We start from the raw sequence: 26,493 nt of genomic DNA, 5'->3' as shown, positions 1-26,493 counted from the left end.
ACTTACTCTCACAAAAATATTAGCAATCTACGATATTACAGTTATAAGTTCTACTCACTTCCTTTGGTGCCCCTGGCAGGTGAGAAAAATGTGCAATAGCGGGGTATAAAAAAGGCAGAAAAGGAAGGAGGTAGAAGGTGGAAGATGAAGGTACAGTGAGGAAATTCCATGTGGGGGCAGGGAGGAGAAACACTTGCCTCAGTGCTCTCTTCCGTTCAAAACATAAAAACACCTCTCCTGGCAACTAGGTTAGGCACCTGTGGTGTCTACATTTGACGGGGAAAGGCGGAGGCACAAAGAGATAGAAATTTGGCCCCCAGGATATTTATTGCTGCCACCAAAACTAATATTTGGAAGATTAAATTTTAAGCAAATTCTTGAGAGGAAAGTTGGTAATACATTAAGTAATCTTAAGAGCTTGCTTTAAAGAATTACACTGTGACTGACACAAGAGTAATCAATTTAGTGTTTTGCTACCAACCTTGCACAAAAGCCATAGCCTACTTCTTGCATGAAATCAGCCAAAGAGCTCTCCATCATGGTTTTAGCTACCCCTCCAGAATCAGGCAGGATCCTGTCCATTAGAATGTCCCGTTTTTCAGGGTATAAAAGTGGTGCAAGCACCACGGGACAGCGTTCTTGGGGAAAATCTAAGGAAGGAAAAAAAAGGTTACAAGTGCTATCCTAATTAAAAAACAAACTATTCTCTTTCACTCTCTCTCTTAGTCCTTCAAACCTGACTCTTCCACAAATTTATATTCAAATAAAAAAATCTGTTCAGTTTTTCCACACCAGCTAGCCCAAGCTATGACTTCAGCTTCAATTCCAAAATTTGAATGTTTTTATAGAACAGCAATTAATCAGTGTATTTTCCATTTGTTTATTATGACCCAGTATCTATTGACCAATTCACACCCTAAGTAGTACTTTAAATTTTCATGATATAGCTATCAATTCCAATACAAGGAAGGCATCAGAAACAAATAATTCAAATATCAGAATATATTTAAATTAAGTGGAAAATTTGAATATTAAACTATATAAACAAAAACAACAGTAAAAATGGATACAGACTGGTCCACTATCAAAGATTTGCCTTAAAAAAGACTTTTCTCTCTAAAAGAAGAATCAGAGGAAGAAAGGATGGTGATAGAAGGAGTTGTCTTAGCCGAAACCGGTTTGGCTCAGTGGATAGAGCGTCGGCCTGCGGACTCAAGGGTCCCAGGTTCGATTCCGGTCAAGGGCATGTACCTTGGCTGCGGGCACATCCCTAGTGGGGGGTGTGCAAGAGGCAGCTGATTGATGTTTCTCTCTCATCGATGTTCTAACTCTCTATCCCTCTCTCTTCCTCTCTGTAAAAAATCAATAAAATATATTAAAAAAAAAAAAAGAAGTTGTCTTAGCCAAGGAATTAAAGTATGTCAAAAGTGACTAATTTTTCAAACTAAAAAGAACAATATATATAGTCTCTATCTCCCCAAGGTACAAAAAAGACTATATGGAAACATACCACTTCTTAAAACTGAGGCTGTTATTTATATAACAAGATTACTGATAAAGTTAGGTTCATTTTATACCTTTCCTATGAGGCTTTTATCACTTTCATATTTTAAATTATACAATACTCACTTCCTTAAAAGATTACCACCTTAAGAACAGAAAGGTAAATCAGCCTTCACTTATATTCTAAACTCATCATCCAAAGAAATAAACTTCTGCAGGCTACAGGCACTCCTTTACCTCTGCGCAGCGTCTTAAGAAAAGCGTCTATCTGCTCCTGTCCAACTCCAAAGGCTCCCTTCTGCCCAAAGAGGAGATGGGAGAGGAGGAGATGTAGGACCTCTATTGCTATATCTTGGAAGCCACCTTCTTGATTTCCACTGACGTCTGCGTCAATGTAAGAACGCAGAAGATCTGGGAGCTTCTGTTTGATAAACTGGGCAGCTAGAAGTCAGGTAAACAAAAACCCACAAGTTATTTTTGCACCGAAAAAGGTCACATACAATCAAAATACAGATGACATCATTATCATTCACCAACTCATCCTTCACCCTCTAATGTTTTCATAGACCTAATAGAGTCGGTATTAAAATAAGAGACCAATTGCCAGGGACTGGGGGAGGGGGAAATGAAGAGTTGTCTCATTATATTTCAGTTTTGCAAAATGAAGAAATTCTCAACATCTGTTACACCACAATGTAACCATTGTTAACACTACTGAACTACACACTTAAAAGTGGTTATGAAAGGTAAATTTTATGAGTTTTTGCCATACATGCATACATATATACACAAGACCAAAAAAATTCGTACATTATCCTTATTCTCTAAATCTACAACTATGCAACCTTAAGATTCAAAAAACTCAAGGACTTTAAAGAATATAGGCTCTTTAGGGAAAAGAGAACTTACCAAAACCTCTGAGATCTGAGCTGGAAGAATTCAAGAGGGCAAGGCCAAAAATTACCTGAAACAGTAAGGGTTAGTTAGATTAATCAAAAATAGTTGTTTTTAATTTTAATTTTGCCTACATCTCTTTTCTTAAATCACTTACCTCTTGTACTTTGCTTAACTTGAGAACTTTACTTAGCTGGGCAAATAAGTGGGGTGCAGGCTTTAAACTCTGAAACAAACCAAACTTTATTTTAAAATAAGAACTTACAATTTTCAAAGTTTATGAAAGCACCTATTCACCCAATTATAAAACTACATGGAGTCACATAATTCTGTAGTGCTGCTAGAAATAATACACCATGCCCCAGAACTGTGGAATGACAAGCTTAAGACTTCACATGATCTGATTTTAGTAAGAATTTCTATTTACGAGCAAACTATTTTGACTTTGTTAGAAAACTACAAAAACCCATACGTAAGTACTTAAAAATTTTAAAGTATGACATTATGAGATCATGGTTTATGGCATTTTTAGAAAGCCTACTAAGAGATCACATTCTTAGGACTACTAAAGACAAAAACAATACCAACCTTCTGATAGTGCAATGGGTTATCAATGGCATAGGACAACGTAGAGATAAAATTTGGCTTTGTAATCAGTGAAGCACACTCCTGAATCAGAAACTGAGTCTTTAAAAATAAAAAAACACATTTTCATTAGCATTAAGTTATATTGCAAATAGAAGCAGAGGTACTCAAAACATTAAAGTGTAACCCAGTATTATATACTATTTCTACATTATCAAAAGCAGCTCTTTAAAAATCCCTTTAAACCACTTAAAAGTGTATTAGCAACAAGTATTAAACCAAACCAAAACCTCTACAGATTAGAGTACACTGACAGGATAATTATAAGGGAAGTTCTGACAAACTGTTAGCAGACTGAAAATAAAGCCAAAGAAACTCAATCTAGGACAAGAGATCTCCCCTCTGCCTCATTTACTTATCAAGCAAGATTTCCCCACATTCCTGCTTTCCTTCAGGCAGATCTGATCTCCAGCTCTCTAAGCCTGAACTAGGTGCTGTAAGGGTCTGCAACCAGGCAGAAGAAAGAAGGCCAAAGGGGGGGGGGGGGGAGGTCCCAATAACTTTTAGCCATTCAGCTAAGATTATTTCTGGATGCTCTTTGTATGATTTTCTATATACACTATGCCCAAAATGCAATTGATTAAGTCAACAAACTTGGTAAGTCCCAAATACCTGATGAAAATCTTTGCCACTGCTTTTACCATCGCCACTGAAATCCACATGCGAAAATAGGCAGCGTAATAAATGCCTGTCTGCCTCAGGACCGTGCCGATTCACAATCTAAAATGACCAAAAAAGAGTTTGTACTCAACATTAAGAGAGATTTAAAAACAAAAACAAGCTTTAGGAAAAAATCCCCAAGTTACATTAATGGTTCATTTTGGAGCAAGAATTATAGGAATTACTGAAATGGCGTTATCAATATTTTAAAATTAAACATTTCTAAAGTGTTTCCTACAGTCACTGGCAGGAAGCACAGAAGAAAAACTACCAATAAATAGCCCATATCATTGCTTTGGTCAACATCTACTCTGAAAAAATCAAGTAGTATAAATGACATGTAGCAAGAATACTTTTGAGGTTATAAAGCAAAATTTTTTAACAAACTGGACACACAAGAGCATTACTTTTTCTATGCATTACTTTTATCTTGAAAATGTAACCTGAAATCTAACAAAACTGTGCCTCTTTACAATAGTCTACAAGGCAAGGGCCTAAAGTACTTTACTAGTAGATGCTGCTCCTGTGCTCCATTAGTTTCTTGCTGTTCCTCGAATTTACCGTTTGTACTTGCTATTCCCTCTAACTGCAAAGCTCCAAATAGCTTCAGGATTCATTCTCACTTCCTTTGGTTTCTGCTCTCCTCCTTCAGTGAGGCTTTTCATAATTACCCTCCCTAAAATATCAAGACGACCCCTTAACCTGCTTCACCCTTCTCCATACACTCCTTACCACCACCTGATTATTTATTTTCTATGACCCTAACTAGAGACTTTTAAATTGCATGAAAACAGGGAGTTTGTGCAGTTGTGTTTGCTTATTCACATCTAAGCTAGAAAAGAGCTTAGCACACTGTATCTGCAGAGCAATCATTTGTTTATTAAATGCTACAATATAAATAACTATTTAACTACCTACTTTGGGCTAAATTGGTACTGAGCCCAATCTTCAACAACCCTGTCAAAAATGACTCCATATATATTTTATTGATTTCAGAGAGGAAGGAAGAGGGAGAAACATCAATGACGAGAGAATCATTGATCGACTACCTCCTGCACGCCCCCTACTGGGGATCAAGCCCGCAACCCAGGCATGTATCCTTGACCAGAATCCAACCTGGGACCCTTCAGTCCGCAAGCCGACGCTCTATCCACTGAGCCAAACCGGCTAGGGCAATGACTCCCATTTTATAGATGAAGAAGTGGGCACCTATACCAGACTCCATGAGCCTAAAATTCAATTGTCTATGAATTGGGCAATCTGGATTCACAGTCCAACTCCAAAGCCTATGCTTTTTCCACTGTATCATGGTAATTATGTGACAGCTGGCTAAGTTAACTTATTTCAGTTTCAATTTTCCCAATCCAGAAAAATGTGGGAGTTGTGTAAAACCAATTTCTACATTTCCCCAGAGATAATCTTAAAGTTAAATCCACTTAATCAGATAATGAGAACCTCTGCAATTCTGAAGATTATTGTGAACCTATTCCCAATGTTGGTTTTGTGGGTTATCATTGCTTAAATTCTATAAAGGCAGAGATTTTTTCCTATCTCGTGGAATGCTCAAGACATTAAAGAGCCAATATTTGAGTACAAGCTAGACACCACTCAAGATAGAAGCAAATACAGCAGTAGAGGAGATCAATTGATTCCATAGCTCTAATAAAGTACATTTTCGAGGGGGGAAAAAAGCACAGGCAAAGAATTCCTAATAATATTAACTGTCATATGAAGAAAATAAAATGGGGATATGTGATATTGATGGGAGAGGGGCAGTACCTCAGAAGAAACCTTCCCTAAAGACGTCGTAACTTGTAAGGTGAGATTTAGAATACTGAGGTGATAACCACAGAAGAGCTAAAGGAATAGCATTTGAGAAGAATGCCAAAGGGAATCAGGGGACCAATCATGAAAATCTTTGCCACTGACTTAACGAGTATACTGATTTATCTATAGGCACTGTTATACCATCAAAAAAAGTGGAAGAAACATTCCATTAGTCTGCCAATAAAAATAAAAAAATTGAAATTTTTGTCTTAACTAGGATCAGCAAAATTTCACAAATATCCCTTTTTATCCTTACATTTATTTTGGTAATATTTTATAATTTCACAATAGCTTTTACAGGCCCCTCAATCTTTTTTTTTTTTTAATATATTTTATTGATTTTTACAGGGAAGAAAGGAGAGGGATAGAGAGCTAGAAATGTCGATGAGAGAGAAACATTGACCAGCTGCCTCCTGCACACTCCCCACTGTGGTTGTGCCCACAACCAATGTATATGCCCTTGACCGGAATCGAACCTGGGACCTTCCAGTCCGCAGGCCGACGCTCTATCCACCGAGCCAAACCGGCTTCGGCCAGGCCCCTCAATCTTAACCACAACCCTAACATATATAAACAAACAATACCAGGTTATTAAACATTAAGTTGGTGTGTTGTTGTTTTTTTAAGTCAAGGTTGCAATGACTAAAGAGAAATGCCACACATATCCTGCTGGCTGATGGTAGGGATCACAGGATGTGCTTTATGGCTATTAGGGGAATGCAATATTCCTTCTGTGATATCATGCAGACGGTCCCTTCACTATGAGCAACTGTTTTTTTCTTCTAAAACCAAAGTGGTATTATAAAAACATGATCTTGAATTGCAAATATGTTAAAATAAGATTTTACTGATCTCATATGATTAAGCCCTAGACATTTTTTGCTTAAAATGACACCATTCCACCCATTGGGCAGGGGAAAGCAATGAAATAATTCAAAGTTTTAGGTAAGTAACTACCTTACAGTCTATTAGTAAATCTTTAAGCCCTATTAAAAATAAAGTAACTAACTGCCCTGACCGGTTTGGCTCAGTGGATAGAGCATCGGCCTGCGGGCTCAAGGGTCCCAGGTTCGATTCCAGTCAAGGCATGTACCTTGGTTGCGGGCACATCCCCAGTGGGGAGTGTGCAGGAGGCAGCTGATCGATGTTTCTCTTTCATCAATGTTTCTAATTCTCTATCCTCTCCCTTCCTCTCTGTAAAAATCAATAAAATATATTTAAAAAATAAAAAAATAAAGTAACTATATCAAAAGCATTCTACAGTACTTCTGTAGTGATCTGATTTGTGATAAGAGTAACACATTCTCACCTAGGAATCACATATTATAAGAGGGATAACAATAACAAATAGTGCATCTAGTCAGAAAAATCATATGGAATGGTTGGGAAACTGGGGCACTATTTGGCCTAGAGAACACACACGAGGGAAGATTAAAGACAATTATGTGAAGGGTGTTTGTATGAAATATTAAAATTTTAACCCACATATTTTAGCTCATTATAAAGAAATTTCTAATTATTCCTAGCTCTCTTAATATTTTTTTTAATATATTTTATTGATGTTTTACAGAGAGGAAGGAAGAGGGAGAGTCAGAAACAACAATGAGAGAGAAACATCCATCAGCTGCCTCCTGCACACCCCCCTACTGGGGATGTGCCTGCAACCAAGGTACACGCCCCTGAACAGAATCGAACCTGGGACCCTTCAGTCCGCAGGCCAACACTCTATCCACTGAGCCAAACTGGTAAGGGCCTCTTAATATTTTTTAAATCCTTATTTAGGTAGTATATTGATAAAGCAGCAATTATCTGAGAAATCATGCCTTTAACCTCAGCTCCTAAAGACAGATTAAAAAACACATATGGGCATTTTCACATAAGCTCAAGAAAAATACAAAATCTAGCCTAACAAATGATGTCAAAGGTGCCAAAAATGTCCCAAGAATCTATATAATTATACAGTACTAGATTGTTAAAGTTTAAATTGAAGACATTAACTTCCTACATACATTACAATGATTATAGAAATTGGAATAGACTATGTTTAAATATATATGTGCTCCACACAAATAATGAAACATTTTCATATTTCTTAAGCTTGTTAAATATATTAGAACTCTTAAAAATATTCATTCCAGGTTTTCATTGTATTACATGGATGAATACTTTGGGCTATTTTACAAAAAACAGTGCATCTATTCAAAACAGTATAATATATTGAAAAGAACATGAAAACAAATTTTGGCAGCAAATATAAAGGATTACTTCTAACACATAAAGCATTAATTTAAGGACAAAATGCCCAACTTGTAAATAAAAGATGGTACTAAGAGTACTTCTCTCTATTTTAATCTCTCAAATTTTTTTAAAAATTCCATTTTCAACAAAGCATTCTATTTTAAGAAGAGGTCCAGATGAGGTATGACAGATAGCTCATTTTTACCACCTCAAATGACAGACCAAATGCAGACTTCCACTTGGGGCTAATAAATCCAGAAATAAAAATGTTTAGAGACATAATTATGCTTTGTTCAAGAGATGAATCTGGGGCACAAATGAACCTTGAAAAACAGATTGTCCATTTAGAGACACAGATCAATATACAGAAATTGCAGAATGGCACAGGAGACAGAGCTGAGGGAACAACCAGGTTTAAGCTGCCTCTTTTTAAAGTCTATAAGCAAACCAGCTAGCCAAAGGATAATGCTGAAGAAAAAGATTAGGAGGAGGCACCTATTACCAAATATGAAAACAGAAATGGCAGACTAACCCAATACACTTCCCCACATTTAAGCATCCTCAAAACTGTGTGTGTGTGTGTGTGTGTGTGTGTGTGTGTGTGTGTGTGTGTATAAACTAAAGGCCCTCGCAGCCCCAGCTTCGTCCGGAAGGTTGTCCGGAAGGATGTTCGGCTGTCCGGTCTAATTAGCATATTACACTTTTATTATTATAATTGAGCTGGTTTAAAGATGAGCAAACACTCATCATGGAACCTATTTGAAGAAACTAAAACAAAGAAAAACAAATAAGACAGGTAAAGAACAACATTTCAAATAAACAGAAAGAGTTCAGACATATAGTATTACATACTCTCAAAGTAATTATAGAACTGTTCTGTTTTTTAAGGGGAAAGTCCTCAAAAAGGTGTAACACTGGTTTCAAAGACAAGATGGCAAGAAAATGAATGCAAACTTGCAGTACTTAGGAAACATAAGGCAAAAATCTTACAGAAAAGATAATTCCCAAATAATTGATATACCTCAATCCACAAGAGAAGAAATGAATACTAAAACAAAAACTAATAGATAAAGAGAACGTGGCATACCCACAAAATGGACTAAAAGGAACGAGGTACTGACTGACTCAGGCTCCAAGATGATGACCCTTGAAAGCAAGCAAAGTGAAAGAGACACAGAAGTCCACATATGGAATGATTCCATTTATATAAAATGTCCAAATCCACAGAAGTAGAAAGTAGATAGGTGACTGTCAGGGGCTGGAGTGAAGGGGAAAAGTAGAGCCAACTGCTAATGGATTGAGGTGTTTCCTTTTAGGATGATGAAAACATTCTAGAGTTAGATGTGATGGTTGAACAACTATGTGAATCTACTAGAAAATACTAAATTTTATATTTTAAAAAGGTTGAGTTTTATAGTTTGTGAGGTATACCTCGTTTTTAAATATAAAAGAAAATAAATGGGAATAGACCAAAACAAATTAGATGACATGTAATAATTTTTACCAGAAATAAATCTGTGAATTCCGTAAAAAAATGGAATAAGATTATGTATTAAGCTGAAGTCACATGAAATAAGGGGCAAAAGTCACATATTTTTCATGCAACATACCCACATAAATTCCCAACTTTCTACTGTATAATCATTCCTTTAATGGTACTCCTGTTTACTTACATGCTGTATTTCCTGCTGGCTGGCTCGGTAGTTTTTCTTGGTTAAATTGTCCACCAGGTAGCTGATTTGAGACAAGGCCAGCGAGAGCGAGTCAAGATTCATTGCTGGTTGGGGCGGAAGCAGGCGGCCGAGCCCGGCGCAAAATCACCATTATTCCCCTTTAGTCACCTCAGAGGCAGGTTAATGCTTTCTTTGTAATTAGCCTATATCTGGTGTTGTGCAGTGTCGTCAGTTCTTCTTTACCAGGGGTCTTACTCTGTTCTGAAACATGGCACCTGTTTTAAAAAAAAAAAATTCAAATTTTTAATTATATTTAGTTATATTTTTATTGGGGGAGGGGTGGGAGGAGGGAATGGTTAAATAACCTTCACCTCTCCTCCACCTTAGTACCTGTAACACTAAGAAAGAAAAAAGTGAATTAAGATGCCTCAACCACTACTGATTTTAAAATCCAAGTTTTAAAATTAGATGGGGCCAGTATAAAAAGAAAATACACCTTGACCCCTCCCCACCCACAAAAAAAAAAAAAACTGCTACAAGAAAACATAGGGAAGAAACTACTCCTGGACATAATTTTTTGGATATGACACCAAAAGCACAACAAAAGAAAAAAAAATCAACAAGTGGGACTAGATCAAATGTAGAAGGTTCTACACAATGAAAGAAACAATGACAATGCAAAGTCAGCCTATGGAATTGAAGAGAATATTTGCAAACCATGTTTCAGGTAAGGGGTTAATCCAAAATTTATAAAGAACTCACACAATGCAATTAAAAAAGCAAACTCAGATTAAATATGGGTGAAGGAACTAAACATTTTTCCAAAAAAGTCATCCAAATGGCAAACAGGTACATGAAAGGTACTAAACATCACTAATCATCAGAGAAGTGCAAATCTAAACCAGGATGAGATATCAACTCACACCTGTAAGAATGGCTATCAACAAGAGATGTCTCGGATCTGATTCCTGGTCAAGGGCACATACCTGGGTTGCAGGTTCAATCCCCACCCTGGTCATTGTGTCTGAGCCCTCTCACGTGCGTGTGCATGTGCATGTGTGTCTGTCTCCCACTTTCCTTTATCATCCGCCCTCTAAAAAAAAACAAACAGCAGAAAAAATATCCTCCACTGAGGATTAACAACAACAAAAAAACAAATCAACCAATGAATGAATCAATAAGTTGTAAAGAAGTTGATGTGTGTGTGTGTGTGTATGCCCTTGTGCCTCTCAAATCAATTCTTTAAAAATGAATGTAGCCCTGACCGCTTTGGCTCAGTGGATAGAGCGTCGGCCTGCGGACTGAAGGGTCCCAGGTTCGATTCCGGTCAAGGGCATGTACCTTGGTTGCGGGCGCATCCCCAGTGGGAGGTGTGCAGGAGGCAGCTGATCGATGTTTCTAACTCTCTATCCCTCTCCCTTCCTTTCTATAAAAAAATCAATAAAATATATTTTTAAAAATAAAAATTTAAAAATTTAAAAAAAGTAATGTAGCCCTGGCCAGTTTTTTGGCTCAGTGGTTACAGAATTGTCCGTTGGACCTAAGGGGCTTGGGTTTGATTCCCGGGCATGTACCTCAGTTCCAGGTTCCATCCCTAGCCTGGTTGGTGCCCAAGCAGGAGGCAACCAATTGATGTGTCTCTGTCTCTCTGTCTCTCTCTCTCTGCCCACCCCCCACCCCTGCTTCCACTCTAAAAATCAACAGAAAAAATTTCCTCACTCCTCAGGTGAGCATATTTTTTTTAAAAAGTATGTAGCCCTTTAAAGCATAAAACCAACATAAACCTAATTACAGAACATAGCTCAAGTTCATTAAACTTTGGGGGAAAAAATTGATTTTCAGAGAGTGGGAGAGAGAGGGAAAAATATCCATGTGAGAGAAAAATATCCATGTGAGAGAAATACATCAATTGGTTGCCTCCTGCAGGTGCCCCGACTAGAGTAGGCCGGGGAGAAGCCTGTAACTAAGGTTATGTGCCCTTGACCAGAATTGAACTCAGGACCATTAGATCCACAGGCCGACACTCTATCCACTGAGCCAAACTGGCTAGGGCTGAAAATACTTTAATTGGAAAATTTTACTATTATCATCCTTCATTTTATCAGGATTATATAAAATGTCCCAAATCATCCTCTACCAGTTTACTCCAGTGTACCATATAAACATCATCTGCTAAAGTTAGCCCTCTTATCAGTTCATACATTCCAACCTAACTATATACAGACAGTGCTTGGTTACATCAGACTTGACGTACGTCGTTTCGTGGTTACATCGCCATCTCCCATTTATTTATAAAAATAAAAAAAGTTCCATCATTTCAACGTATGTACATATGTGTTTTATGTTTTTTATTATTTATTTACCACAAATAAAGGTCAGGAATTGTTACCTTTCTTTTAAATTTTTTTTACTGTTTCACTTTGTTACTGCTGTGTATGTGCTCCATGTGAGTGACAGAGGTGCTTAGGTAGGTGGGTTCCAACTTACGGCAAAATCCCATTAAGCCGCAGGAACGATCTCCGACATAACCCGAGGACCTACTGTACGTACATTAAATGCTATAAAACACACACACACACACACACACACACACACACACACACGTGTAAACACTCACCTCAAGTGCCTAACAGAATACAGAATTTATTATAATGCTATGCAACTAAGACAACTGTGTAAAAGAATGGGGAAGAGGGCAGCCGGCGTGGCTCAGTGGTTGAACATCAACCTATGAACCAGATTTGATTCTGGTCAAGGGCACATGCCAGGTTGCGGGCTCAATCCCCAGTAGTGGGGCGTGCAAGAGGCAGCTGATCAATGATTCTCTGGTCATTGATGTTTCTCTTTCCCCCTCTCCTTTTCTCTCTGAAATCAATAAAAATATATTTTAAAAAATAAAAATATGTAAAAAATAAATAAAAGGATAATTTTTAAAAAAAACTCATAGAAGACATGCTTCTGGGTTGGGGTTTCATAGATAGCAGAGCAGGCTGCCTAGCTGCAATCTATTGCAAGTCAGCCCTTGACACAAGGGTTTGTAAAAAAATTTTTAAAAAAGAATGGAGAGGAGAAAAGACCTATTTTAAGTGCTGATTCCTCACCCTATCCGGTTTGGGTCAGTGGATAGAATGTCAGCTTTCAGACTAAGGGTCCCAGGTTCGATTCCAGTCAAGAGTTCATACCTCCATTGCAGGCTCTTCCCCAGCCGGGGCACGTGCAGGAGGCAACCAATCGATGAGTTTCTCTCACATGGGTATTTCTGTCTTTCCCTCTAAAAATCACTCTAAAAATCAATGGGCCCAGCTGCCGTGTGTCAGTGGTTGAACCTTGACCTAGGAACCTGGAGGTCACAGTTTGATTCCGTCAGGGCACATGCCCGGGTTGTGGGCTCAATCCCCAGTGGGAGGCAGCCAATCAATGATTCTCTCATCATTGATATTTCTATCTCCTTCTCCCTCTCCCTTCCTCTCTGAAATAAATAAAAAAGAACAGAATGGGCCACATGTGAGGACTACCTCCCATTCTTCTTCTTAAAACCAAATAAATAGCCGAAACCGGTTTGGCTCAATGGATAGAGCATCGGTCTTCGGACTGAAAGGTTCCAGGTTCGATTCCGGTCAAGGGCATGTACATTGGCTGCGGGCACATCCCTGGTAGGGGGTGTGCAGGAGGCAGCTGGTTGATGATTCTCTCTCATCGATGTTTCTAGCTCTCTATCCCTCTCCCTTCCTCTCTGTAAAAAATCAATAAAATATATTTTTTAAAAAACACAAAAAAAAACAAAGAAATACAAAAATCAATGGAAAAATATCCTTGGGTGAGGATTAAAAATAATAATTTTTAAAACGCTGATTTCTAAGCACCACCCTATATCAAAAGAATCAAAATCCCTGGGGAAAGTACAGGACATGGTATTTTGAACACACTCTGTGGGTGATTCTTAGTGCATTTTACATATATTTTTTAAATATGTTTTTATTGATTTCAGAGAGGAAAGGAGAGGGAGTTAGAAACATTAATGATGAGAGAGAATCATCAATCAGTTGCCTCCTGCACGGCTCCCCCAACACACACTCTTGGGATTGAGGCAGCAACCCGGGCATGTGCCCTGACCAGGAATCAAACCACGACCTCCTGGTTCTTAGGTCGACGCTCAACCAATGAGCCACACCGAACGGACTTAGTGCATTTTAATGTTTAAGAACCACTGACCTGCCCTAGCCGGTTTGGCTCAGTAGATAGAGCTTGGCCTGCAGACTGAAGGATCCCAGGTTTGATTCTGGTCAAAGGCACATGCCCAGGTTGCAGACTCAGTCCCCAGCAGGGGTGTGCAGGAGGCAGCCAATCAATGGTTCTCTCTTATCACTGATGTTTCTATATCTCTCTCTCCCTCTCCCTTCCTCTTTGAAATCATTAAAAATATATTTTTAATAAACAAAATAAATAAATTCAAATATCTCTGCCTAATATTTACACCCTTATATAATAATTCCCTTCCCTTAAGTGTGGGCTGGACCCTTAATATGTATGGCTTTGAAAGAAGATAACAGAAAGTCATTCCAAGATTAAGTTACAAAAGACTGATACTGGCATCTGAGAATTAGAGATACAATAACAATAAACATCTTACAAGGACAGCAGCACCAACGAAGAACTACCTTGCCCAAACACCAACAGTACCTTTTGAAAAAAATGGCTTTTGCATCTACTTTCTATAGCGTGGATTCCAAATTTGGTTTTCCACAAACTTAATACAAAGCCAAGCACAACTTAAAGCCACCAAACGGTAAGAGTATATATATGGCTTATGTGAAGTGGCTACCACTTCCCAGAGCAAGTTTAAGCATTACTATTAATTCAATCAAATATTTGTTGAGTGCTGGCTATGTGTCAAATATGAGGTACAATCCCTGCATTCCCACTGTAAGGGAAAAATAGTAATCATAAAAAATTATGAAGCATTTTAGGAGATGCTAATATGAAAAAAGAAAAACTATAAGGTAAAGGTGAACCAAATGTGTGTGGGGGTGGGAAGATGGTGGTGCTGCAATTTAAGTAGGGTAGTCAGAGTGAGTCTTATTGGAAAGTATAGTATTTGAGCAGATTTGAAGGAACTGAGGGTATAGCCATACACACATCTGAGAAAAGAATGTTCCAGGCCCTAGCTGGTTTGGTTCAGTGGACAGAGCGTCGTCAGTGGACAGAGCGTCGACCTGCAGACTGAAAGGTCCCAGGTTCAATTCCAGTCAAAGGCACATGCCGGGATTGCAGGCTCGATCCCCGGTAGGCACATGCCTGGATTGCAGGCTCGATCTCTCTCATCATTCATGTTTCTGTCTCATTCTCCCTTCCTCTCTGAAATCAATAAAAATATATTTAAAAAAAGAATGTTTCAGGCAGCCGAAACCGGTTTAGCTCAGTGGATAGAGCGTCGGCCTGCGGACTGAAAGGTCTCAGGTTCGATTCTGGTCAAGGGCACATGCTCGGGTTGCGGGCTCAATCCCCAGTAGGGGGCGTGCAGGAGGCAGCCGATCAATGATTCTCTCTCATCATTGATGTTTCTATCTCTCTCTCCCTCTTTCTTCCTCTCTGAAATCAATAAATATATATTAAAAAAAGAATTACATTTGTAATGCCTTAATCAATCAATCAATAAAAATTAGTCACTTAAACCCAAACATAGAAGAAAGAACTCTATAAGCTATATACAATATTCCAAAACTAGGTTAGTATGTTAAAGTTATCACATCAATGTTTCATGTTTGCCAAAATCCTTGAGAACTTACTGATTGGGAATGAATAAAAATTCAAATTGAAATACAAGTAATTTTTACACTTTGCCTTCAGACAGACAACCTCAACTTCTGTAATCTTTGGTATATGTCAGTATGTAAAGGGAAGAGAAAAATCCTTTAAAAATCTATGACACTGTCCTGGCCTGTCTGGCTCAATTAGTTGAGCACCATCCCATGCACTGAAGGGTTGCTAATTAGATGCCTGGTCAGGGCACATACCCATGTTTTGAGCTTGATCTCTGGTGGGGGGCATGCAACAGGCAGTTGATTGATGTTTTGATGTTTCACTCTCACATTGATCTCTCTCTCTCTCTGGCTCAAAATCAATAAAAATGTGTGTTTTTTTAATCTATGCCTTAATAGTAGATATATACATACCGTATTTTCCGGCGTATAAGACGACTGGACGAATAAGATTTTCCTGGGTTAAAAAGTCGTCTTATGCGCCGGAAAATACAGTAATAGTAAATAGGCTTTTCGCCCAAGTCTCTCTCATGAATAGAGTGTCAGGTACCGTATTTTCCGGCGTATAAGACGACTTTTTAACCCAGGAAAATCTTATACGCCCAGTCGTCTTATACGCCAGAAAATATGGTAGTACACTTGCCTCTCCATTATCCAACTACAGAATAAAAGCGTAAGTGTGAATAATCCAAATCATGGGCATCCCACACTTACGTATTCCTGGACTTAGAAAAGCCTAGTGTAAAAACGTGTGTTTTTTTTTAATCCAGGTGGCCAGGGGTAAGAAAATACTCAAGGGTAAAATGGCCAACAAGTAGTCAATCAGTCTGAAATGAAAGCTTTGCCAAAAATAAAAAATGGATCAAGAGTTGATCCATTATGTCACTACTAGAGACCCAATGCATGAAATTCGTGCAAGAGTAGGCCTTCCTTCCCCCGGCCTCAGTCGGTGACCTGAGCCTCCCCCTCTTTGGAGCAATCGTGGAGCCCTGGGTGATGGCCAGGCCCCCGACCAATCGCATTGCACCCACCTTGGCTGGCCTGGCGCCAGTGGGTACCACAGTGTGGTCCCGGATGGTCATTCCACTGTTCGGCCATTTGGTCGATTTGCCTATTACACTTTTATTATATAGGATGTCACTTTAAACAAGCAATTTTACTTAATGCAATGAACTTTATACTAACTTTTAAAATGTTTAATGTTTTTATTGATATTAGAGAGAGAGAGGGAGAGGGATAGAGAGGCAGAAACACCGATGAGAGCCGAAACCGGTTTGGCTCAGTGGATAGAGCGTCGGCCTGCGGACTGAAGGGTCCCGGGTTCGATTCCGGTCAAGGGCATGTACCTTGGTTGCGGGCACATCCTCAGTGGGGGATGTGCAGGAGGCAGCTGATTGAGGTTTCTCTCTCATCAATTGTTTCTAACTCTATCCTTCTCCCTTCCTCTCTGTAAAAAATTAATAAAATAAAAAAATAAAAAAAAGAAACACCGATGAGAGAGAAGCATTGATCAGCTGCCTCCTGCACCTCCCCTACTGGGGGATTCACCCTGCAACCGGGTCATGTACCCTGACCAGAATCAAATTCTTGATTCATGGGTCCACGCTCAATGACTGAGCCACTCTGGATGGGCAATACTAACTTTTAAAGAACATTTAATAGCCTGTGTGGATATCTTCTAAATTTTACAAGAATTAATCCAACCCATACATCAGCATAGTACACATATTATTAGTGTTAGCAAATAAATCCCTTATTGCCGAAGCCGGTTTGGCTCAGTGGATAGAGCATCGGCCTGTGGACTCAAGGGTCCCGGGTTCGATTCCGGTCAGGGGCATGTACCTTGGTTGCGGGCACATCCCCAGTAGGGGGTGTGCAGGAGGCAGCTGATCGATGTTTCTCTCTCATCGATGTTTCTAACTCTCTATCCCTCTCTGTAAAAAATCAATTAAAAAATATATAAAAAAATAAAATAAAATAAATCCCTTATTTTTAAGAAGGGAAAAAAATGAAGAGAGCCAGAAAGCATGCTTACTCCAAAATCAGAAAGTTACCAAGTTCTTGATCTGAAATCTGAATATTCAGAAGCAAGGTCCCAGTAGTATTTGCAAAATTATAAAGCTGTGCAATATATAATATACTTAAGACTAAAAGATAATAATGGGGAGTATACTTAAGCTACTTTAAAAATAACTACGGCAGCCCTAGCTGGTTTGGCTCAGTGGATAGAGCTTGGCCTGCAACTGAGGGGTCCCAGGTTCGATTCCAGCCAGGGGCACAGGCTTGATCCGTGGTGGCAGCCGATCAATTCTCATCATTTATATTTCTCTCTCCCCCTCTCCCTTCCTCTCTAAAATTAATAAAAATATATTTTTAAATGCCTATGCCAAAAGAAAACTTAAATTATGTCAAAATTCAATTTATAGTGAAGAACATTTTAAAACAAGTCCCTCCATCCAGTGCACATCTCGCAACAGAAGTGCTACAAGTCTTATTACACTGAAGTTAAGTAATGACCACTCACAATAATTCAAACAGAAAAGGGCATCTTTTTTTTTTTTTTTTGGGGGGGGTGAGGGTGGAGTTAAAAGAGTGAACAGAGGGGATAAATGGTAATGGAAAAAAATTTTTTTAAAAGAAAAGACCATCTTTTTGTCAGGGTAGAGTTTTATATTGTCACACTGCAGGAATGAAAAACTCAAATCTTGTATCTTGTCCTCCAAAATATTGCCAGGAAAAAACCCTGCATTTTCTTTTATCACAACTAAGAAAATTTTATCCAACAAAAACATTGGGAGTGTTTCGCAAGATGTCTGTCAAGTCATTATGCTGTACATCTAAAACTTATACAGTGCTGTACATTAATTACATTTTAACTAGAGGCCTGGTGCACAAAATTCATGCACAGGTGTGGTCCCTAGGCCTGGCCAGCGATTGAAGCACAAGCGTCTGACGTGGAAAGGCAGGTCCCTGCTGACCTCCGGGCCATGGGCAGCACCTGGGCCCCCGGCCCCCCCCATACCCCCCCCCCCTCTGCCTTAGTCACGGTGCCTGGGTCCCCATGCAGTGATACGGTGAGCATGGCTGGATGCCGCAGGCCGGGGCGCAGCATGGGACTCTGGGCCTCCCAGCAGCACCGCACAAAGCCAGGCAGGCAGCGCACCCTCTCCCAGCCCACTTTGCAGACCGGCTCCTGCGCAAACCCATGGGGAGCTCAACCGGCCCCTGCAGCTGAGCCTGGCTCAACCGGCCTGGTTCAACCAGAAGAGACCGAGCAGGGGGAGAGGCCGTGTGGGTGCAGGGCAGCTCCTCACGGGTGCCTGGCACCTGAGCGCAAGGGGCTTCCCTGGCGCATGAGCCCTGGCATCCTGGGGGAGGGTAGCAGGGGGAGTGAGAGCAAGCTCGGTGGACACCCTGCATTGTCACCGCATTTCCATCCCCATCACCCCTGCCCCCAGGTAGCCGGCAAGAGATTATAGCGTGTTGCTGACGCCCACCATGTTCCACGCCACCCCATGGTGGTCAGCGCACATCATAGCGAGTGGTCGAACTCCAGGGTGAATGACTGCCCAAGGGGACAATTTGCATATTAGGCTTTTATTATATAGGATAATACAAGGGGGGGAACCCCAGATTAGGAGTAAAGAAAAAAATCTCCCTAGGTAATTCAAGAAATTGCCAGTGTGTAAACATTAATTCTGTAGAACTATTCATGAAGATAGTCATGATGTTCTTTTTTTAAAATATATTTTTATTGATTTCAGAGAGGAAGGGAGAGGGAGAACCAGGCATGTGCCCTGACTAGGAATCGAATTGTGACCTCCTGATTCATAGGTCAACACTCAACCACTGAGCCACGCTGGCAGAGCAGTCATGATGTTCTTAAAAATTCAATCCACTAGCAGAGACCGGTTTGGCTCAGTGGATAGAGCGTCGGCCTGCGGACTGAAGGGTCCCGGGTTCGATTCCGGTCAAGGGCATGTACCTTGGTTGCGGGCACATCCCCAGTGGGGGGTGTGCAAGAGGCAGCTGATCGATGTTTCTCTATCATCGATGTTTCTAACTCTCTGTCTCTCTCTCTTCCTCTCTGTGAAAAATCAATAAAATATATTTTTAAAAAAATTCAATCCACTAAATTAAAGTGAATCCTGAACTACAAAATTGACCTCCAGAGATTTTAATTGCATGATGAACTTTGTCTTTCAAAAAAAAAAAAAAGTGGTTGACCACATTGCTTATTCTCACTTTTTGGTGAATAATCCAATTCATAGATCTTTCTTTTCCTCGTATTGAATTCAAGCAGTGTGGGAGACAGAATGAACACTAGAGCTAGAGAAGAAAATCTGATCTAACCTTAAACTAAGGAAGTCCACCTCACTTTCCTGGACTCAGTTGCCTGAAGAATGATACCATAATTCTGTATGACTAGCTTTCAAAGTGTAACCATTTAAAGATGTCAACACAATTATAAATATGTAGCTCCAAGAAAAAAAGTCTGTGCTCTCAAAGAACAAAATTAAGGGTGTACGCTTTTCCAAGAATGCCACTGAGTGTACAAATGAAGCATCATTCAATTACCATTCAGGGCAATGGGATATGTGTTTGGGAGAAAGGACAACTCCTTACCCCCCATAAAATGAGACAGAGAACTTAAAAGGCAATATACAGTACAGCTAAGTAGAACTGGCCAAGAAGAATGTAAGAACCAATTTTGCTTAAGAACATCAGAGAAAATATTTAGATAGCACACTTAAGTTTGAACTCCTATGATGGATGTTTTGGTATGTACAAACACTGACATTCCAGTTAAGAGGCAAAGATGTACTTGGAAACCACTGTAACAAGTCTTGATACAGCATAAAATATCAACAGGTAGGAAGGAATCAGCACTTATACAGCTCCTGGCCAAGGTACTTGAAGGACTTTTGAGCAGAGGCTGGCTATTTTCAAACCAATGATTTAGGTGGCAATTTGGCAGTAAAGAACTGTATTCTTGGAATCATTTACAATTAGGATGCATTCACATAATAAAGAAATCCAATAAACAAATGATGGGGAAAAGATACTAGAGATTAGTTAGGAAGCTACTGCAACAAAGACAAAGGGTCTGAAACAAAGGAGTAACTATTCTTATGATGGGTCTACATAAAATTTAAAAAGTAACTGCATTTCTAAACTAGGAGCTATAAATCAAGGTGACAAACTTGCAAATTATCTAAAATGGAAACTGTTGAGCTCTCTTAACATGAAGCTTAATAACAGTAACACGGTGTGTTTCAAAATATGCTTTTATTCCACTTAATAGTTCATATAATTAGTCCAACATCTCAAAAAAGCCCTCTCATTCATTTCAGGAATTGCCTTCTAACTATAACAAAATTAATCAAGGCATGTTATCCTGGCCCTAGCCGGTTTGGCTCCGTGGATAGAGTGTCGGCTTGTGGACTGAAGGGTCCAAGGTTTGATTCCAGTCAAAGGCACATGCCTGGGCTGTGGGCTTGATCCCCAGTGTGGGGTGTGCAGGAGGCAGCCAATCAATGATTCTCTCTCATCATTGATACTTCTATCTCTCTCTCCCTCTCCCTCTCCCTTCCACTCTGAAGTCAATAAAATATATATATTTTAAAAAAGACATGTTATCCTGGAGGTTTATGCTAACCTTTCCAGTCTTAAAGACAGAAATGCATTTCTTAAATCTACACTCTATACTCCCAAAAGCTGCATTTCCTTCAATCTCAAGACAAGGTTTCAGATAAAGTCTGCACCTCTAATTACTGACTTCTCAAACAATGCTTTTCAATGAACAATGTCTTTTATTTGCTTCAGCTACATTTTTACAAGTGTATGAGTGAAAAGTACATTGAAATAAACTATTGTGTATATATAGGGCACAAAAGGTTTTGAGCCCATGTTAGCTTTGAAACATGGTTCTTAAAAACTGCAAACAGAAAAGGAACTGCAGGATTTTTCTATATACAGTATAAGGTCTTAAAAAAGACTCAGTGGGATGCCATTTTGAAACTGCACAGCAGGAAGTTCAGTTTGATCAAAGGGCCATTTAAGAAATGCTTTGGCTAATATTTTTTATATAATGACTAGAAAGTTAGCTTTGGGGCTTTGTTTTAATAAAAGAATATATATCATTCATAAAATATAGCATTTCAAAATGGCAGGCTACAATTTTTGTTAATTCAAGAATCATAAACTTCTTACAAAATTAATGCCTTGAAATATTTAAGCATTTAATTAGAATTATTGTGGACAAACTCCCTTCCATGGCACTGAGTGACAAAGGTTTGTTACCTTGTAGAATAAAGACTCAAATTCATAAATTTAAGCTGGTTAAAAAGAAAGCTTTTCATAACTAGACCAGCATCTCACCAAAAACATACTCAGAAAAGAGCAACAAGAATCATTTGAGATTGGTCTTTAAGCATGTTTTGAAGAACTAAGCAAGCATTTCCTTTTCTGTTCTCACAGGTTTGTTTTGTTTTGCTTTTTAATGACTTAACCCAAAGTTATGAGGATGTCACAGTACACAGCCTGACAGGATACACGTTTAAAACCCCGGTAGAAATTTAGAGACTAGAAACTAAGCCAGGGATCCATTTGAATGAGTTAGAACCAAGAGCATTTCAGTTCTGTTCCACCTGCCGCTAAACCCTGCCCCCCCCGCCCCCCGCCAAAACTTTAGGCAAGAAAGGGATATACTTGCAGTTATTAATGGTCAAGTTTTGTGCCTTGATTCTAAACTTATGTTTCCACTCAGGGTCTTGGGACCCACACTTGTTGAAAAGTGACAAACTCTCCAAACTATTTTTACCAACAAATTCCAATTTAGTCAGAGCACAACTAGATGCCTAAAACTGTATGTACCAGCAGCCCATTTCCTCCTTACACAAGGTAACAATTTGCAGTGTCCTAAGACATTATTACTTAACCTGTTACCTTATTAATACCTAAAATACCATGCCGACAATCTTTGAAAGGAATGTCAACTTGGGCCACAAATCACTAACATATTAAAACCCAAATATCTCTAACAAAAACAAGTTTCTTCTTAATCTGTTTGACCTACTTCCTAATTTTTTACTTGTCCTACCATTTTTTCATCCTTATTCCTATCAAATGGATTGTCATAAAGGCAATGTTCAGAATTTTTTGCCCCGCAAAAAAACAAACAAAAAAAACCTCAAATTACATTCACCTAATTTTTGACTGTTAAAATAAATCCCCGCCAAGACAATCGATTTATAGAGAAATAAGGAGGGAGGGAGATTAAGTATAGTTACTCCACCTTCGGGAAGAAAACTGACTTTTTTTAGTAGCGTCCTAAGAAATGTGATGATTAATGGGAGTGACTTCAGGGCAAAAGTTTACTTCTCAGAGTTTGTTTTAAGCACAGTCTCAAACCCCCAGGATCAAGCATTTTCTCTTTCTAACCTGCACAGCTTACTCCTAGAGGGGGTAATTATGAGTGGGAACCCGCTTGGGTGAACTCTTCAGAGGGGGGCGGTCCTGGGGAAGAAAAAAAAAAAAAGACTATTTCCGTTTGCAATTTCAATGTTGTGTTTGGCCTTCGGGAACCCCCTCCAAGACCTGTAGTTCGGTCCCTCACCAGCCCTGAGGCCTCCGAGGGCTCGGCTCACTCGGGGGACCCTTCCCACGGGTGCGCAGGCCCGCCACTACAGCACAGACACTGGGCTCAGGGGGTGGGGGACCCCGGGGACAAGTGCGAGCGCCCGGGCCCGCGAGTGGAACAAAACCTGTGGCCAGAAGTAACAAGGAAGTGCTCGCTGCCGCCCGCCCGCCCGCCCGCCCCTCCCACCGGCGGGCACCCGAAAAAACACCCGGGCTTGACAACGTGCTGGGGGCGCCGGAGGGGAGAAGAACCGAGAACCTGCAACTCCTCCCCACCGCGTCTCCCTCGCCCCAGGAGCTAGGCCTCGGGGGCCACTTGCCCGCCGCACTCCCCCGGGAGAGCCCGGAGAGGAAAGGGCAGTTGGGAGAAGCTCGTGGAGTCAGAGGAGGGTGCAGTCCGCGCGAAGCCAGCCAGGCCCAGCCGCCGGAATGAGCACCCCCGCCGCCCTCGGAGTCTCCAGGCCCCGGGCCGGGGGCCACCCGGGCTCACCCCGCGCTCTGCCCTCCGCTTCGTGGGGCCCCTGCCCCGGCCTCTGCGAGCCTTACGAGGGGGCCCCAAAGCTCCGCGAGCCGTGGGGAGAGAGTCCGCCCGCGGCCGACTCGCCACTTCCCCATCCCGACTGCCCCTCACTCCGCGGGGCTCCGGGAAACGCTCCCCATGGCCCCGTCGGGACCACCCCCCGGCGCCAACCCCCGCCGGCACCCGCGCTCCGCACCTGACACCGCCCGCCGGCCCCGGCCCTCGACCCCAGCCCCGCTCACCTCAAGCGGCTCCGGCGACGCTGGACACAGGAAACTCCTGGGTCCCCGACTCCGGCTCTCCTCGACCCCCCTCTTCGGTTAACTCCGCTTGTTTCTCTACAAAATGGCGCCGGAGGTCGCGCGCTCACGTCGCGGCCTTTCCCCTCCCCGTTCTCATTTCATCATTTGCTGCCCGCTCGCGGAGGGAAGGTCCCGGCACCGGCCAATGAGTGCAGCCCGCCCGTGGCCCCCACCCAATCACCGTCAGGTGCCCGCGGATTTCAACCAATCCCACACTATTCCTGGCCGAAGTCAAGGAAGAAACCAGGCTCCTGCTAGCAACTACCAATCCGGACGCCGGCTTCGCGGGCTCGGGCCAATAGCCGCTCGCCAGTCCCTAGGGACCAAATCGGAGCCTTCGCGCCTGCGCCGGACCGAGGGCCAATGGGAAGACGCATAGAACTTCGATTTGGGGCTTCTCCGACTTCCCACCTGCCCCGAGAAACAATAAATAAGGGAGGGGGCCCGTAAACCCTCGCCACTCAGCGCGGGAACTACTTTGAGTTCGAGCGAAACCTCCTTCCTTCGCTCTCCTACCTCTTTCGAAGTGTCAAGTCCAGTAGACTGCGGGGCTTCCCAAGCTTAAACATTCCCCTCCCCTCGGGTCCCCTTGGCGTGGAACACCAGCCATCAAAAAGCAAGCCAACCTGTAACTAAAAAGGGTGACGCTCTGCATCCCGGGATACATAGTGATGCCCCCAGTCCCCCGCCCGCCTGACTCCTGTCGCAAAAGTTATGCCTCTTTTTCCATCACTTACGACGCCCTAGGGGAGCAGTTGCATGCTGGGAAATGTAGTCTCCTAGGCGCCACTTTCATCAAGACAACTTTTTCTTCTACTTTTGCCTGTTAAAGAAGGGATGCTTGTGATACAGAGTGGTAGGAAGCTAAGGTTCTCTTTTTGGCTTACGACTTGTAAGCGGTATCAAAAAGGATACCTAAGCTCTTTACTCTCAAGAGAAAAGCACAAAAACGTATTTTTTGCTATAATGTATTATATATAGCAGATGGTAAGGTTTTTATGGTCATCTATCCCCAGAGGAGGGGTGGGAACACTGGGAAGGAAGTGTTGACCGGTTGACTCTTTTAACTTTTGAAAAAACCTATCCTCCTCATCACTCCCACCACCACCACCTCCCGTTCTAAGGCTAGGCTCAGAAGCACTACCTTTTGTGCCTAAAAATATCTTTTTTCTTTAATTGTGGTAAAAACAAAAAATTTACCATTTTCAAGTATACCATACATTAGTGTTAACTTCATGCATATTTGTGTGCAACTGAACTTGTTCGTGTTGTAAAACTAAAACTCTATCCCTGGCTGGGTAGCTCAATTAGTTAGATCATCCTCCAGGTACCCCAAGGTTTCGGGTTTGGTTCCAGTCAGGGCACATACGGGAATTATCCAATGAATTGCATAAATCAGTGGAATAACGAATCAATGTTTCTTTCTCTTCTTTTCTCTCTTTCCAAAAATAAATAAAAAGAAGTTAAAAAAAACAACAAACAAATTTGTTTCCTTCCTCCAGTTCCTGTTCTACTTTCTATTTCTAATAGAGTTTGAGTCCTTCAGATACTTTGGAATCGTGCACTATTTGTCCTTTTGTGACTAGCTTATCTCACCAAAATATACTTTTTTTATACCTGTCTTTCCTTGGTTAGAGGCCAACTCTTTCAGCAAATATTTACTTAGTGTCTTGTGTTTTCAGCAACTGAATGAGACCCAGGAACCCCACATATAGGGAGGGCAAAGATTGCTTCAGTCTCATTCCTAGCTGTATTCCCAGTACCTAGCACTGTGCCTGGCACATGGTAGACATGTGAGCAAAGAAATGTTGAGAAATCAGGAGAAATGGACTTACAACATTATAAGGTTACTGATAAAAGGCCCTTTAAACAGATCAAGGATGAGGAATAAGGCCCATCTATTCATTGTTGCTATGTGAAATTGCTAAAACCTCTATAGATAGCCCTAGTGGTTTGGCTCAGTGGATAGAGTATCGAGCTGTGGACTGAAGGGGCCCGGGTTTTGATTCTGATTAAGGGGGCACATGCCCAGGTACTGGCTGGATCCCCAGTAGGGGGCATGCAGGAGACGGCCAATCAATGATTCTCTCTCATCATTGATGTTTCTATCTCTCACCCCCTCTCCTTTCTCTCTGAAATTAATAATAAATAAATAAATAAATAAATAAATAAATAAATAAATCCTTTAAAGATAGCAGGATTTTGGTCAAGTTTATCAAAACTGAAAATGCACAGACCCACTGACTCAGTAATTCCATGCTTAGAAATTTACTCCACAGATGAATATTGCAAATTTGTACAGAGATGAATGTATCAAGACATTCACTGATGCATTAGTTTATGGAGCCCCACAAGATTGGAAACAATAGGGAACAGGTTAAATAAATGTATGGTACTGTCATACAGTGGAATGCTATGAAGTTTTTTAAAAGGAAGAGATAAATCTATATGTACTGATATGAGATGATGCCAAGATTTAAAAAGATAGCATAATTATTTGTGTAGGAGAAAATAACTAAATTTAAATATAACTAAATGCATAAAAAAGATTTAGAAAGACACACACACACACACACACACACACACTCACCACAACTGACACCAATGGTTATCCCCGGGGAGGGAAGTGGAATGAGGAAGGGGAAAGGGAACTTTTGCTTTTTATTCCACATATTATTGTCCTATTTGAACTTTTTACAAAGAGGATCTATTCATATTTTATTTGTGTAATTTTAAAAAAAATTTTTTTAAAACGCACAGAATGTGATACCCATGAAGGTCAACTATCTAAGGTCAACTCTGTCATGCTACAACTAGTTCAGGTCTCAAAT

General features: G+C 40.8%; 1 protein-coding gene across 6 annotated transcripts in view; it reads right to left on the bottom strand.

Moving 5' to 3' along the window:
• CNOT1 (CCR4-NOT transcription complex subunit 1) overlaps positions 1-23,778 on the bottom strand; it is a 71,669-nt gene extending 47,891 nt beyond the window's left edge. For 3 of the 6 annotated variants that reach the window (XM_079800268.1, XM_079800267.1, XM_079800269.1), the window contains exons 1-8: positions 23,603-23,778; positions 9,441-9,715; positions 3,655-3,762; positions 2,986-3,084; positions 2,555-2,623; positions 2,413-2,467; positions 1,741-1,944; positions 482-650 (exon numbers count right to left, since the gene is read on the bottom strand). In XM_079800268.1, the coding sequence (XP_079656394.1) occupies positions 482-650; positions 1,741-1,944; positions 2,413-2,467; positions 2,555-2,623; positions 2,986-3,084; positions 3,655-3,762; positions 9,441-9,542 (806 nt within the window). In that variant the 5' untranslated portion in view covers positions 9,543-9,715; positions 23,603-23,778. The remainder of the gene's footprint in view (positions 1-481; positions 651-1,740; positions 1,945-2,412; positions 2,468-2,554; positions 2,624-2,985; positions 3,085-3,654; positions 3,763-9,440; positions 9,716-23,602) is intronic. The other 3 variants (XM_079800266.1, XM_079800271.1, XM_079800270.1) reach the window with 1 other exon arrangement.
• Positions 23,779-26,493: the final 2,715 nt, after the last annotated feature.

Source organism: Cnephaeus nilssonii (genome assembly GCF_951640355.1).
Source record: "Cnephaeus nilssonii genome assembly, chromosome: 20".
Taxonomy (NCBI): Eukaryota; Metazoa; Chordata; class Mammalia; order Chiroptera; family Vespertilionidae; genus Cnephaeus; species Cnephaeus nilssonii.
Note: the sequence above shows the minus strand (reverse complement) of the source record. Positions and strands in the feature narration are given on the sequence as shown.